The sequence below is a fragment of the Macaca thibetana genome, chromosome 8, assembly GCF_024542745.1.
Source record: "Macaca thibetana thibetana isolate TM-01 chromosome 8, ASM2454274v1, whole genome shotgun sequence".
Lineage (NCBI taxonomy): Eukaryota > Metazoa > Chordata > Mammalia > Primates > Cercopithecidae > Macaca > Macaca thibetana.
Genome location: NC_065585.1, coordinates 94,022,392 through 94,036,604, shown reverse-complemented (window position 1 = coordinate 94,036,604; position 14,213 = coordinate 94,022,392). Strand labels below are relative to the sequence as shown.

Here is a 14,213-nt window from a genome sequence, read left to right as displayed (position 1 = left end):
TGTATTTTACATTCTTGAATCATACATGTAAAAATCATTATGATGCTAAATTTTATATTATTTATATTTTACCACACCAAAAGAAAATGCAAATATTCTTTTTATTTTTATAATTGTTAATGTTAAATAATAATTTGAAATTAGAAAAGAAGCAATTATAGGTAATATAAAAATACATGAGTATATTTTACTTAATTTTGACTGTTCTTATACAAATGTTTTAGCAATAAAGTAATCAAGATATGGAGTTTCAGTACTTTAAAAGTCTGCTTTTCTTCACATAGGTCTATGTTGAAATAACCTATCAAATTGTGTTAAGACCACCTACCCCAGTTGAGCGAACACACAACACATCACACTCAAATCACATGCCTGCCTTAAATGAAAACCTCTCAGGGATATCCACTGGCATCATTGACAAAAAACTGTGAGTCCTATTTGGTTTAAAGAAAATCTTCGGCCCATCTATTCATGAGAAAAACATTGAAAACATTACAATAGGGGCTAGTCTACAAAATACCTGACAGGACTCCTCAAAGTTGTCAAGTACAGTCTGATAAGGAACTGAGAACCTGTCACAGCCAAGTGGAGCCTAAGAAGTCACACTGAATAAATGTAACACGGCACCATAATGGAAAAAGACATTAGGATAAAACTAAAGAAATCTAAATAAATAATGACCCTACTTAACAATCTTCTGATATTAGTTCATTAACTGTGACAAGACACCACACAGATATCAATAATTGGGCAAACTGGGTGTGGGGTGCGTATGAACTTTCTGATTGTCTTAATATTTTTAAGTCATATATATGTATAATATCTATATTTACATATATAGATATTGTAAATAACATGAACATATGTATATCTAATATATAATATTTCCCTGCAAAAACATCTTTAGACTTGTAGGATGGGTTCAATGTCATTATGTAGTCAAACAACAAATGCAAGTTTTTTTTTTTTTTTAGTGCTTTTGCTCTTCTGCAGATTGTATGCTATCTAAACATACTACTGTGATATTGGATGATGGGGCATAGTCAAAAATCCTTATAGACTTCCGGAAGGAATTTTGATCTAGTAAGCAATGAATTTCCTTATAAAACTATTAGCTCCAGATTAATGCCCCACCTCAGGAATTCTTGGAGCTACAAATCTGGGAAAGTATTATAATGCACTGTAGGCCCATATAAATTGGAAAAGTGTCTCCTGAAAGAGGATAGCAGAAAATATTGACTTCAGTAATGAAGGATTATGTTGCAGTAATTCCTCGTTGCATCTTTCTGAAATGATGCACTAAACTTGTAGAATTGTTCAGATCATGGACTTAAACTTTTCCTTGAGCATGGTACTCATATTCCTCCACATTTGTCAAACTAAGGGTACCTCAAAAATCTAGCATAAATACTACAAGTGTTTTGTGTGCATGAGTGATTTGCTTTTAAAAAATTGGCATATAAAAATTAATATTTAAGAGCACATATAAAGTAAACTGGGGACTAGGATTCTACCTTATCATATGCTTATCTTATGTATTAGTTATACAATTAAGGTAACATTCTATTATTTTATATAATCTCCATGTTGAATTTTTGTTTTATTTCTGTTGTCACTTTAATTCTTACATTTTGATCTTGTTTTAGTATTAATTTGTAGAAGAAAAATGACAATATTATAATTGTTCAAACACAAAAATTTTCACTCCTCCCTCCCTCCCTCCCTCCCTCCCTCCCTCCCTCCCTCCCTCCCTCCCTCCCTCCCTCCCTCCCTCCCTTCCTTCCTTCCTTCCTTCCTTCCTTCCTTCCTTCCTTCCTTCCTTCCTTCCTTCCTTCCTCCCTTCCTCTTTTTTACTATTTCTCTCTTTCTGACAGGGCTCACTCTATAGTGCAGTGGCATGATCACATCTCACTGTAGTGTCAACCACTGGGTTCAGGTGATTCTCCCATCTCAGTCTCCCAGGTAGCTGGACCTACAGGCACATGCCACCAAGCCCAGCTAACTTTTTGTCTTTTTTGTAGACAGGGTTTCATCACGTTGCCCAAGCTGTGTAAGACAATATTTTTTTAATGTAAGGTACATTTATTCCCCATATACCAAGATAAAACACACACACACACACACACACACACACACACACACACACACACTTTATTGAGTTGAAGATGAAAGTTGCAATTTTTTTGTCTGGCATTGTTACCTGTCACCATTAGAATACAAATGTCCAAATGGAGACCATGGGTAATGTCTCCTAATTATAAACTTGTAATATCTAAACTGAAAATATTACCACTAGGAAAAGTTATGCATATGACTATTTACTATAGTTGGAGATATGGGTTCAATGTCATTATGTAGTCAAACAACAAATGCAAGTTTATTTTTTTTTTAGTGCTTTTGCTCTTCTGCAGATTGTATGCTATCTAAACATGCTACTGTGATATTGGATGATGGGGCATAGTCAAAAATCCTTATAGACTTCCGGAAGGAATTTTGGTATGTTGGCTGGAGATAAACATGTTCTCACTCCTTTTCATTTACCCTTAAATGTATTTATTGGAACCTTTACCAATCTCATTTTCTCAGTGCCAGTGTGAGAGAATCTTAGAGAACAGGCATTTTACCAGGAATTACTTTATGTTTTGCTGGGTGAGGGGGTAGTACTTTCTCATTATAAACTCTGCTTAAAGAGGCTAGGACCTTAAGAAATCTGGGTTTTAAGGATCACTGGTGATATATTAAAATTCGTATTCATGAAATGTTTAACTATAACTTTCTCTTCATATGACAGTGTGAATGTATTGACATAAGTGGTAATTTACAGGCATACCTCATGTTATCATACTTTGCTTTATCATCCTTCATGTATACTGTCTTTCACAAATTGCAGGTTTCTGGCAACCCTGCATTGAGCCACTCTATCGGCTGTTTTTCCAACAGCGTGTGCTGACTTTGTATCTCTGTGTCACATTTTGGTAATGCTTACAAAATTTCAAAGCTTTTTAAAATTATATTTGTTATGGTGACCTGTAATTAGTAATATTTCATGTTATTATTATAATTATTTTGGAGCACCATGAACTGTGTCCATATAAGATGGTGAACAATTTTAACCAAAAAAAGTGTGTTCTGACTGCTCCACTGACCAACTGCTCCCCACCTCTCTCCCTGTACTTGTGCCTCCCTATTCCCACAGACACAATAATTTGAAAATCAAGCTAATTAATAATCCTGCAATGGCCTTTCTAAGCATTCAAGTGAAAGACTCACATGCCTCTCACTTTAAATCAAAATCTAGAAATGATTACGCTTGGTGAGAAAGGCGTGTTGAAAACAGAGATAAACTAAAAGCTGGGCCTCCTGTGACAAACAGTTAAGCAAGTTGTGAATGCAAAGGAAAAGTTCTTGAAGAAATGTAATAGTGCTACTCCAGGGAACACATGCATGATAAGAAAGTGAAACAGCTTTCTTGCTGATGTGGAGAAAGTTTTTATAGTATGGATAGATCAAACTAGCCACAACATTCCCTTTAGCCGAAGCCTAATCTAGGGGAAGGCTTTCTTTTCAGGTCTATGAAAGCTGATAAAGATGAAGAAGCTGAAGAAGAAAAGGTTGAAGCTGGCATAAGTTGGTTCATGAGGTTTAAGGAGAGAAGCCATCTCTATACCATAAAAGTACAACGTGAAGCAGCAAGTGCTGATGGAGAAGCTAAAGCAAGTTATCCAGAAGATCTAGCTAAGATCATTGATAAAGGTGGCTACACTAAACAACAGATTTTCAGTGTAGATAAAACAGCCTTATATTGGAGGAAAATGCCATCTAAAACTTTCATAGCTAGAGAGGAGAAGTCAATGTCTGGCTTCAAAACTTCACAGGACTGGCTGCCCCTCTTGTTGGGACCATTGCAGCTGGTGACTAACGTGTAGCCAATTCTCATTTACCATTGTAAACATCCTATGACCCTTAAGAATTATGCTAAATCTACTCTACCTGTGCTCTAAATGGAACATTAAATTCTCCCATCTCAGTCTCCCAGGTAGCTGGACCTACAGGCACATGCCACCAAGCCCAGCTAACTTTTTGTCTTTTTTGTAGACAGGGTTTCATCAGTTGCCCAAGCTGTGTAAGACAATATTTTTTTACATGTTTACAGCATGGTTTACTGAATATGTTAAGCCCACTATTGACACCCACTGCCTCAAGGAGACAATTCCTTTCAAAATAATACGGCTCACTAAAAATGTACCAAATCATCCAAGAACTCTGACGGAGGTGTGTAAGGAGGCTAATGTCTTCCTGTCTGCTAACACAATATCCATTCTGCAGTCCATGAATCAAGGAGTATTTTCAACTTTCAAGTTTTATCATTTAAGAAAGGCACTCTGTAAGTCTATAGATACCATAGATAAAGTGACTCCTCTGATGGATCTTGGCAGTCAATTAAAAACTTTCCGGAAAGGATTCACAATTTTAGATGCCATTATAATATCTATGATTCATGGGAGGAGGTCAAAATATCAACATTAATAGGAATTTGGAATAAGTTAAATCAATTCTAACCCTCATAGGAGACTTGGAGAGGTTCAGGACTTCAGTGAAAGAAGGAAATGCAAATGCAGTGGAAATAACAAGAAAACTAAAATTATAAGTGGAGCCTTGAAGATGTGACTGAATTATTGCAACCTCATGATAAAACTTTAGTGAGTGAGCAGTTTCTTCTTATGCAGGAGCAAAGAAAATAGTTTCTTCAGATGGAATCTACCCTTTGTGAAAATGCTGTGAATATTGTTGAAATGACAACAAAGTCTTTAGAATATTACATTAATTTAGTCGATAAACAGCAGCAGAATTTGAGTGAATTGACTCCAATTCAGAAATTGTGTGGGTAAAATGCTATTAGGCTGTATTGCAGACTACAGAGAAATATTTCATGAAAGAGAATCGATGCAGCAGACTTCATTGCTGTCTTATTCTGAGAAATTGTCACAGCTACCCCAACCACCACAAATCACCATCCTGATGAGTCAGCAGCCATCAGCATCAAGGCAACCCCCTCCACTAACAAAAGGACTATGGCTTACTGAAGACTTGAATGGCTCCTAGCATTTTTTAGTAATAAAGTATATTTTAATTAAGGCATATCCATTGTTTTTTAGGCTTAATGTCATTGTGCACTTAATGGACTACAGGATTGTAACAAACATAATTCGTATGTGCATTGGGAAACCAAACAATTTCTGTGACTCACTTTATTTCAATACTTGCTGTTTCATGGTGGTCCGGAACAAAATCCACAAAAGTCCTGAGGTATGCCTGTATATACCCCGAGGTATGCCCATATATGCTTTTATCTATCAGATTTTATTCTGAAAAAGATGTGAGACATATACTCTATTGTTTCTTTACTATTTCATCAGAGACAATAGCTTACATAGGACTGTACTCAGAAAATATTTGACTATATCAGCTATGTTTTGCTGATCTATTTAGAAACCACAAGAAATCATTTTAAAAATATTTGAAACAATAATTTGTAAAAGTATTTTCTATCACATATTTAATGAGGTGAACGTATGCTAAGATAAGGTAAAAAAAACTACATGGCAGGTGATCGTGTTTGAACACACATACACAATTTTCTTTAATGATTTATATCTTTGGTATTTTACTTTGGACATGCATGATTTTAGTTTCAGGACATACCAAAGAGCGAAGTGCTGCACCTACTCCCAGGAAATATGATTTATGATATAGGATAGACAAAAAATTGTTATCGACAATTCCCACTTATTGCCAATTTAATCTTGTATATATCCTTTTTTGTTATTTGGAAAGGCAACAGATTTCTGTTACTTTCTGCTTCAGGGAATTACATTTGTAGAATATGTTTCTGAAAGAGGCCTCTCTACTTTCCAAGATACTATAGACTGATGCGGATGGCTCTATAAAATGCTTATTCTGAATCTCATGAAAGTACCGTGTCAGCTTTTGTCACAAGTGTTTATTCAAGCTAATATGTCAACTTAACAAAGATAAGGTTATTAGTTGAACTTCAAGATAAAGCTCCAGAATGATCAATTCAAAATCACCTTGTCACTTCTATTGAAAAGGACTCCATGAAACATACAGTTCTTATTGACCATGCACGTAAGACAGGATACTAAAAGCAATTTATTTTTATGTATTTTCGCAATAATTATTTCATGGAAAAAATATTTCTAAAAATTAAATGATAATATTGAATCACAAATGTTAACATTTTTAAATTTCATTTTAAAATATTGGGACATAGTACTAACTTTGTATGATTAACTTTTACCATTTAAAAAAGAACAGTTTCTTGATTTGAAAGCAGATATTAATTCCATTGACTTACATTGTTTCTTTTTTTCCCTTTAGGCTATCCTTTGGAGGTATAAGTTCTCTCAGCTTAAAGGTTCTTCAGATGATGGCAAGAGCAAAATCAAATTTTTGTTTCAGAATCCAGATACTAAACAGATTGAAGCAAAGGTAAACCCAAGAAATTCATCATATAACCCCTCTAAACCACATTAATGTCATTAAGGAACAAAGAGGGGAAACCTTTGGGGAATCACAAGAGCAAAAACACACATTCTCTGCTCATCTTGAAATATCCCTCATGTCCAGAAGAATAAACTTACTTTAAGATTTTATTGGCGAATTTTCACTTAAAGGCAGCACTTAAAATAAATTACACAAAACTAATTGCATTTCTTAGTTTTAATTCCTTATGAACTGCATTTGTGTCAAACTAAAATAACATCCTGGGAACTAAAGCAGTCCTTTGGTGGTTTCATTCTAAATAATAATTAAAAATACTTTGTAAAAATCTGACTTCATATTTACATAATTTTATATATTTACATTTTATATATATATATTTTTTTATACATTCATAAATCTGCCTTTTTATTATCTTAATATAAAATTGACAATAACAATGTTTGCATTAGAATGAATTATAAATGCATTATCTCAGATGGGAAAAAGGATAAATAACAAATACAAAATGAAAAATTATATCTATGAACATGAAAGCTCAATATAATTTTTCAACTATGAATTAAAATTACCATGTTTCTATTATACCCCTTTACTTATTAAATTCAGGGATAAGGAGCCTTAGCCTGACATTCAGAACCTTCCCAGGAATGTCCCTTGATGATATTATAGGCAAAGTCTCCTGTAACACTGCTCTTCTTCTTTTAACAAGGTGACTCATTGTAGCCTTATGTATCTTCTGCTTTTCTCTTAACTGTTTTCCTTAACTTTTTGTCTGAGTATCTCTGGAGATGTCCCATTCTTGTCTCTTACTTGTCTTTGGACTTGTCTTTTCTGCCTCTTCCTAGCTCACAGGTTATGTAATGTGGGAACTGTATCGTTTCTACAGTGAGCTCCCTTGCCACTGCATGCATTGATGTTTCCAGGGGGTCGCCTCACTTTGTCTCCCATCAGTTTAGACAAATGCTTTGATAACTTCTTCCACTCCCTTTACTTTACATGCCTCATAAATTTTTAACTTAGAATTCTAACACAACCTCTTCCCTGAATATAGACCGATCTCTGCACCGGCCCTTTCTCCACTTCTCGCTACTACTCCTCTTCTCCCACCTCAGCTACCACTGATCAATCATTTACTTTGTGCCAACCATTTATTCCGATAATATCAAAGAATGCATTACTCTTGTCAAAAATGTTTTACCTTTAGCTCTTCGTATATTTCTTAATCTTTCAAAGCCCAGCCAAATTTTAATACTGGTGAAAGATGTTAATATTGTCAGTTCTGTATTATTCTGGCATTTATTCTGATGGGGAACCTCAACCACCAGCTGCTGACAGCAGCATAGTATTCAGTTACTTACCCCAACACTTTTTAATGAGTCAACAAACCCTTTGCAAAGGAACAAGAGTGATAAATGTAATTTAATGGCTACTAACTATGGTATTTAGATGTTAATTTAGTGTAGCATGTATTATACATGCAATTAATTATACTGACAAGTTTACTAGAAATTACCTATCAGCTGATAAGTATTATTCATTCTTGTAATTTTTGTGTTTTAAAGTTTTCTCTCATATGTAATTCATTAAGAGGTAGTGTAAGAAAAGATACTTTGGTTGAGTGAAATTCTCAAATTGATAGGAAGTAATTATAGAATAGAGAAAAAGTAGTCTTAAAAATAATGAGATTATGACATTTGGTGAGTTGTTGAAATTCTTTAAAGTCAGCATCTCTCTTTATAAAATAAAAGAAAATAATATCTCCATGGGTAATACTGAATATATCCAGTAAAATATGACGACTATTTAAACAACAAATAATGCTAGCCAATCAGAATGTTGGCCAGACCTACATAATTGTTTAGCCGTACTTGTGCATATCACCTGAACATTACCTCTGCTGACATAAAGTTGTGTAAGAACTGAAAGCAGGGCTTTTGCTAACTATTGTATAATCTCCATAACCACGACTTGTGAGCAGTAAGCTAACATACCATCACAGGAGCAAAGCAATTGTAGTGTGGATGTTCTTGTGTGGACGTAAGCTTTTATTTCTCTGGGATAAATGCCCAGAAGTGCAAATTGCACCATAGAATAGAAAATGTTTGTTTAGTTTTAAATAAAATTCCAAATTATATTCTATAGTGGCTACAGAATATAGATAACATTTTATATTCTACCAATAATTATAAAAGATCCCGTTTCTCTACATCCCTGCTAGGTTGGGGTATTTTCACTTAAAATTTTGGTTCTGCTCATCATAGTCTTCATTTACATTTCCCTCAAGTCTGATAGTGATGAACAACTTTTTATATGCCTATTAGCTAGCTATATATGTTATATCCTCTTTGTTAAGGAGATTTCTCTTCCTGTTTCTTGCCCATGTTCTGACAATATTGTTATATTATTATTTTTTTGGTGCCTTCTCTCTATTTTTCTGTTAACTCTGCTAGAGGCTTTTCAAAGAACCACAGTAATTTTTACTGATTTTTATATTGTGGTCTGTAATCCATTCAATGAAATCTGCTCTTTTAATATTTGCCTATTTTTTAGTTGCTTTGACTTTTATATTGCTCTTATTTTTAAATTTTTTGAGGTAATATTTTAGATTTCTGATTTGAAATGTCCTTTCTAATATAGGATTTAGTTCTATAATTTCCTTGTTAACACTGCATTTGCTGCATCCCCAAAATTCTGACATCTTGTGTTTCTATTTTCATCAGTTCAATATGTTTTTATTTCCTTTAAGTCTTTCGATTTGACAAATGGATTTTTTTCCTTTCCTTTTTTAAATAGACTTTAGGTTTTCAGAGCAGTTTTAAGTTCACAGCAAAGTTGCATGTAGGATACAAAGATTTCCTGTATACCACCTGTCCCAACACAAGCACAGCCCCCTCTGTAGTCAACATCCCCCCCTAGAGTGGCACGTTAGTTATAGCTGATAAATTTACCGTGACACATCATTATCACCCAGAATCCATGGTTTACACTAGAGTTCACTCTTGGTGTTGCGTATGTTATGGGCTTTGATATGTATAGTGGCAGGTATCTGCCATTATAGTATCATAGTCATTTCACTACCCTAAACATCTTTAGTGCTCTTCCTATTCACTCCTACCTTCCCCCAACCCCAAGAAACCACTCATTTTTCAAACTTGTCTCCATAGTTTTGCTTTTTTCAAAATGTCATATAGTTGTATCATACAATAATTACCTTTTTCACATTGACTTATTTTACTTAGTGATATGACTTTAAGTTTTCTCCATGTCTTTTCATGACTTAATAACTGATTTCTTTTTAATACGGAACAATATTCAATTTTCTGGCTGTATAACAGTTCATTCCATTCACTTGCAGACAGACGTCTTTGTTGCTTCCATGTTTCATAAATTATAAACAAAACTGTTCTAAACATCCATATTCAGGTTTTGAGTGGACATAAGTTTTCAACTTCTTTGGGTAATATCATAGAGTGTTATTTCTAGATCATACGGCAAAAGAGTGTTTAGTTTTTTTAAAACTGCCGAACTGTCTTCCAAAGTAATTGTAGAACTTTCCATCTCCATCACCTGTGCATGAAAGTTGCTTTTGCTCCACAATCTCACCAGTATCTGTTGTTGTCCATGTTCTGGATTTGGACCATTCTAATACGCATGTAGTGGTATCTTATTATTGTTTTAATTTGTATTTACCTGATGATATACAATGGGGGGCATATCTTCATATGCTTATTTTCATCTGTATATATATTTTTGGTAAGATGTCTGTTAAGGTTTCTGGTCCATTTTTAATTGGAATTTTTGTTTTGATATCATTGAGTTTTAACAGTTCTTTGCATATTTTCATTAGCATCTTTTACCTCATATGTTGTCTGCAAATATTTTTGTCCAATCTGCAGTTTGTGTTTTCACTCTCTTGAGAATGTCTTTCATAGAGCAGAAAGTTTTAATTTTAATAAGGTCCAGTTTATCAATCATTTCTTTTGTGGATCATGCCTTTGGCATAGAATCTAAAAAGTCATGGACAAAGCGAAGGTCATCTGGACTTTGTACTGTGTTATCATCTGGAAGTTTTTATATTACTGTGTTTTACAATTGGAGCTGTGTTCCATTTGGAATTAATTTTTGTGAAGGGTGTACGATTTCTGTCTAAGTTCTTTCTGTTTTTTGCATTGCATGTGGATGTCCAATTTTTCCAGCATCATTTGTTGAAAAGGCTATATTTTCTCCATTGTATTTTTTTGCTCCTTAGTCAAAAATTAGTTGACTATATTTATGTGGGTCTATTTCTAGGCTTTCTATTCTGTTCCATTGATCTATATATCTGTTTCTTTCCCAAAATCACGCTGTCTTTATGACTGTAGCTTAGAGTATGTCTTCAAGTTTGATAGTATTAATCCTTCAACTTCCATCCTGTTTTTCAATATTGTGTTGGCTATTCTGGGTCTTTTGCCTCTCTCTATATGTTTTAGAATCAATTTGTCAGTATCCAAAATTACTTGCTGGAATTTTGATTGGAATTTTATTTAATCTATAGCTCCAGTTTGGAATAACTGACATCCAGACAATATTGAGTCTTCCTGTCCATGAACATGAAGTATATTCCATTTATTTAGCTCTTCTTTGATTTATCAGAGCCTGATAGTTTTCCTCTTATAGATTTTTTGTTTATTTAGTTAGTTTTATATTAACTTACCTGACATGTGATTGAGGATATCTTTCCTTTTTTTATAATATTAGTAGAAAATTTTGGATTTCCCACCCTTAAGTATGATATCAGCTCTTGGTTTAGTAGGTAATTGTTATCAAGTTGAGGATGTTCCCCATCTATTCCTAGTTCACTGAGAGTTTTTATCATGCATGAGTGTCAGATGAGTTTTCTAGATCTATTGATATGTCATGTGATTTTTCTTCTTTAGCCTGTTGTTTTGATGTAATACATTAATTGAATTTCAAATTTTGTGAAAGCCTTGCAAATAAACTATAATAGTGGATTCTTCCATTTCTCCTTGAAATTCTATCAGTATTGCCTTACATATTTATATGTTCTTTCATGAGGTGTAAACATGCTAAGGATCGTTATGTCTTTTTGGATAATTTATTTACCATTGTCTAATGTCTCTCCTTTTCCCTAAACCTTTCCTTATTGAAGTCTGCTCCATCTGGAATCAATAAAAACTACTACTGCTTTCTTTAGGTTAGTGTTAGTATGGTACATCTTTCTCCATTCATTCACTTTTAATCCGTGTATGCCTTTAACATTGAAAGAGGATTTCTTGCAGATAACATATCATTTGGTCTTATTTCTTCATCCATAATGTGCTTTTAATAAGCACATTTAAGACCTCTGATGTTAAAAATAGTTTTTGATACAGTTGGATGAATATCTACAATATTTCTTATCCTTCTGAATTTATTGCCCTTGTTCTTTGTTCTTATTTTAGTCTTCCATGTTTCACAGATTTTGTAGTTTTAACATTTAACATAATTCCATTCTCTCTCCTTATTAGCACAACAGTAATATATATTTTTACTTTATTAGTGGAAGCGCTACACCTTGTAAAATCTGTTTACAACTAAACCAAGTCTGCCTTCAAAATAACACTACACTGATTCACAGGTTGTGTATTTTATAATAACAAAATCCTCCTAATTCCTGCCTCTCCTTCCTTCTATTATTGCTGTTACTCATTTTGCTTATACATTATACTATAGAATCTAATACATTGTTATTATTTTGAATAAACTGTTATGTGTTAGATAAATACTATTTCATTCGTTTCTTTTTTATTAGAATCTGCATTTTCTGCATACATTACTTATTTGTTCTTGCATGTGGTCTATTTTATCTATTAAAGCTTGAGGCATATTAATCATAGTTATTTCAAATGCCTGTTCTAATAAATCCTATGTTCCTGCCATATCTGCACCTGGTTGTGATGCATGCCCTATCTCTGTAAACTGTGATGTCTTTTTTCCTTGTATTGTGGTTTGCAATGTTTTCTTTTTTAAATTGTTTTTATTATAATTTAAGTTCTGGGATACATGTGCAGAACATGAAAGTTTGTTACATAGGTATACACGTGCCATGGTGGTTTCCTGCATCCATCAACTTGTCATCTAAATTAGGTATTCCTTCTAATACTATCCCTCCCCTGCCCCGCCCCCCCCCACCTCTTGACAGGCCCTGGTGTGTGATGCCCCCTCCCTGTGTCCATGCGTTCTCATTGTTCAGCTCCTACTTATGAATGAGAACATGTGGTGTTTGATTTTCTGTTCTTGTGTTACTTTGCTGAGAATGATGGTTTCCAGCTTCATCCATGTACATGAGGACATGAACTCATCCTTTTTTATGGCTGCATAGTATTCCATGGTGTATATGTGCCACATTTTCTTTATCCTGTCTATCATTGATGGACATTTGGGTTAGTTCCAAGTCTTTGCTATTGTGAACAGTGCCACAATAAACATACGTGTGCATGTGTCTTTATAGTAGAATGATTTATAACCCTTTGGGTATATACTCAGTAATGGGATTGCTGGGTGAAATGTATTTCTGGTTCTAGATCATTTAGGCATCACCACACTCTCTTCCACAATGGTTGAACTAATTTACACTCTCACCAACAGTGTAAAAGCGTTCTCCACATTCTCTCCAGGATGTGTTGTTTCCTGACTTTTTAGTGATTGCCATTGTAACTAGCGTGAGATGGTATCTCATTGTGGTTTTGATTTGCATTTCTCTAATGAGCAGTGATGATGAGCATTTTTTCATATGTCTGTTGGCTGCATAAATGTCTTCTTTTGGGAAGTGTCTGTTCATATACTTCACCAACTTTTTGATGGAGTTGTTTTTTTTTTTATTGTAAATTTGTTTAAGTTTTTTGTAGATTCTGGATATTAGTCCCTTGCCAGATGGATAGATTGCAAAATTTTTCTACCATTCTGTAGGTGGCCCGTTCACTCTGATGATAGGCTTTTTTGCTGTGCAGAAGCTCTTCAGTTTAATAAGATCCCATTTGTCAGTTTTAGCTTTTGTTGTCATTGCTTTTTGTATTTTGGTAATGAAGTCTTTGCTCATTCCTATGTCCTGAATGGTATTTCCTAAGTTTTCTTCTAGGGTTTTTATAGTTTTAGGTCTTTATTTAAATCTTTAACCCATCTTGAGTTATTTTTTGTATAAGGTGTAAAGAAGGGGTCCAGTTTCAGTGTTCTGCATATGGCTAGCCAGTTTTGCCAACATTATTTGTTAAATAGGGAATCCTTTCCCCATTGCTTACTGTTATCAGGTTTGTGAAAGATCAGATGATTGTAGATGTGTGCTGTTATTTCTGAGGCCTCTGTTCTGTTCCATTGGTCTATATATCTGTTTTGGTACTAGTACCATGTTGGTTTGGTTACTGTAGCCTTGTAGTATAGTTTGAAGTAAGGTAGCATGATGCCTCCAGCTTTGTTCTTTTTCCTTAGGATTGTCCTCACTATGTGGGGATTTTTTTGGTTCAATATGAAGTTTAAAGTAGGTTTTTTTTTTTTTTTTTTTTTTTTTTTTTTTTTTTTTTTTCCAATTCTGTGAAGAAAGTCAATGGTAGCTGGACGGGGATAGCATTGAATCTATAAATTACTTGGGGCATTATGGTCATTTTCATGATGTTTATTTTTCCTATCCATTAGCATGGAATGTTTTTCCATGT

General features: G+C 34.0%; 1 protein-coding gene across 8 annotated transcripts in view; it reads left to right on the top strand.

Moving 5' to 3' along the window:
• The window catches only part of SNTG1 (syntrophin gamma 1), an 891,115-nt gene that overhangs the window by 840,256 nt on the left and 36,646 nt on the right, over window positions 1-14,213 (top strand). For all 8 annotated transcript variants that reach the window (XM_050801928.1, XM_050801925.1, XM_050801927.1 and 5 more), the window contains one exon: window positions 6,400-6,510. In XM_050801928.1, coding sequence (XP_050657885.1) covers window positions 6,400-6,510 — 111 coding nt within the window. The remainder of the gene's footprint in view (window positions 1-6,399; window positions 6,511-14,213) is intronic.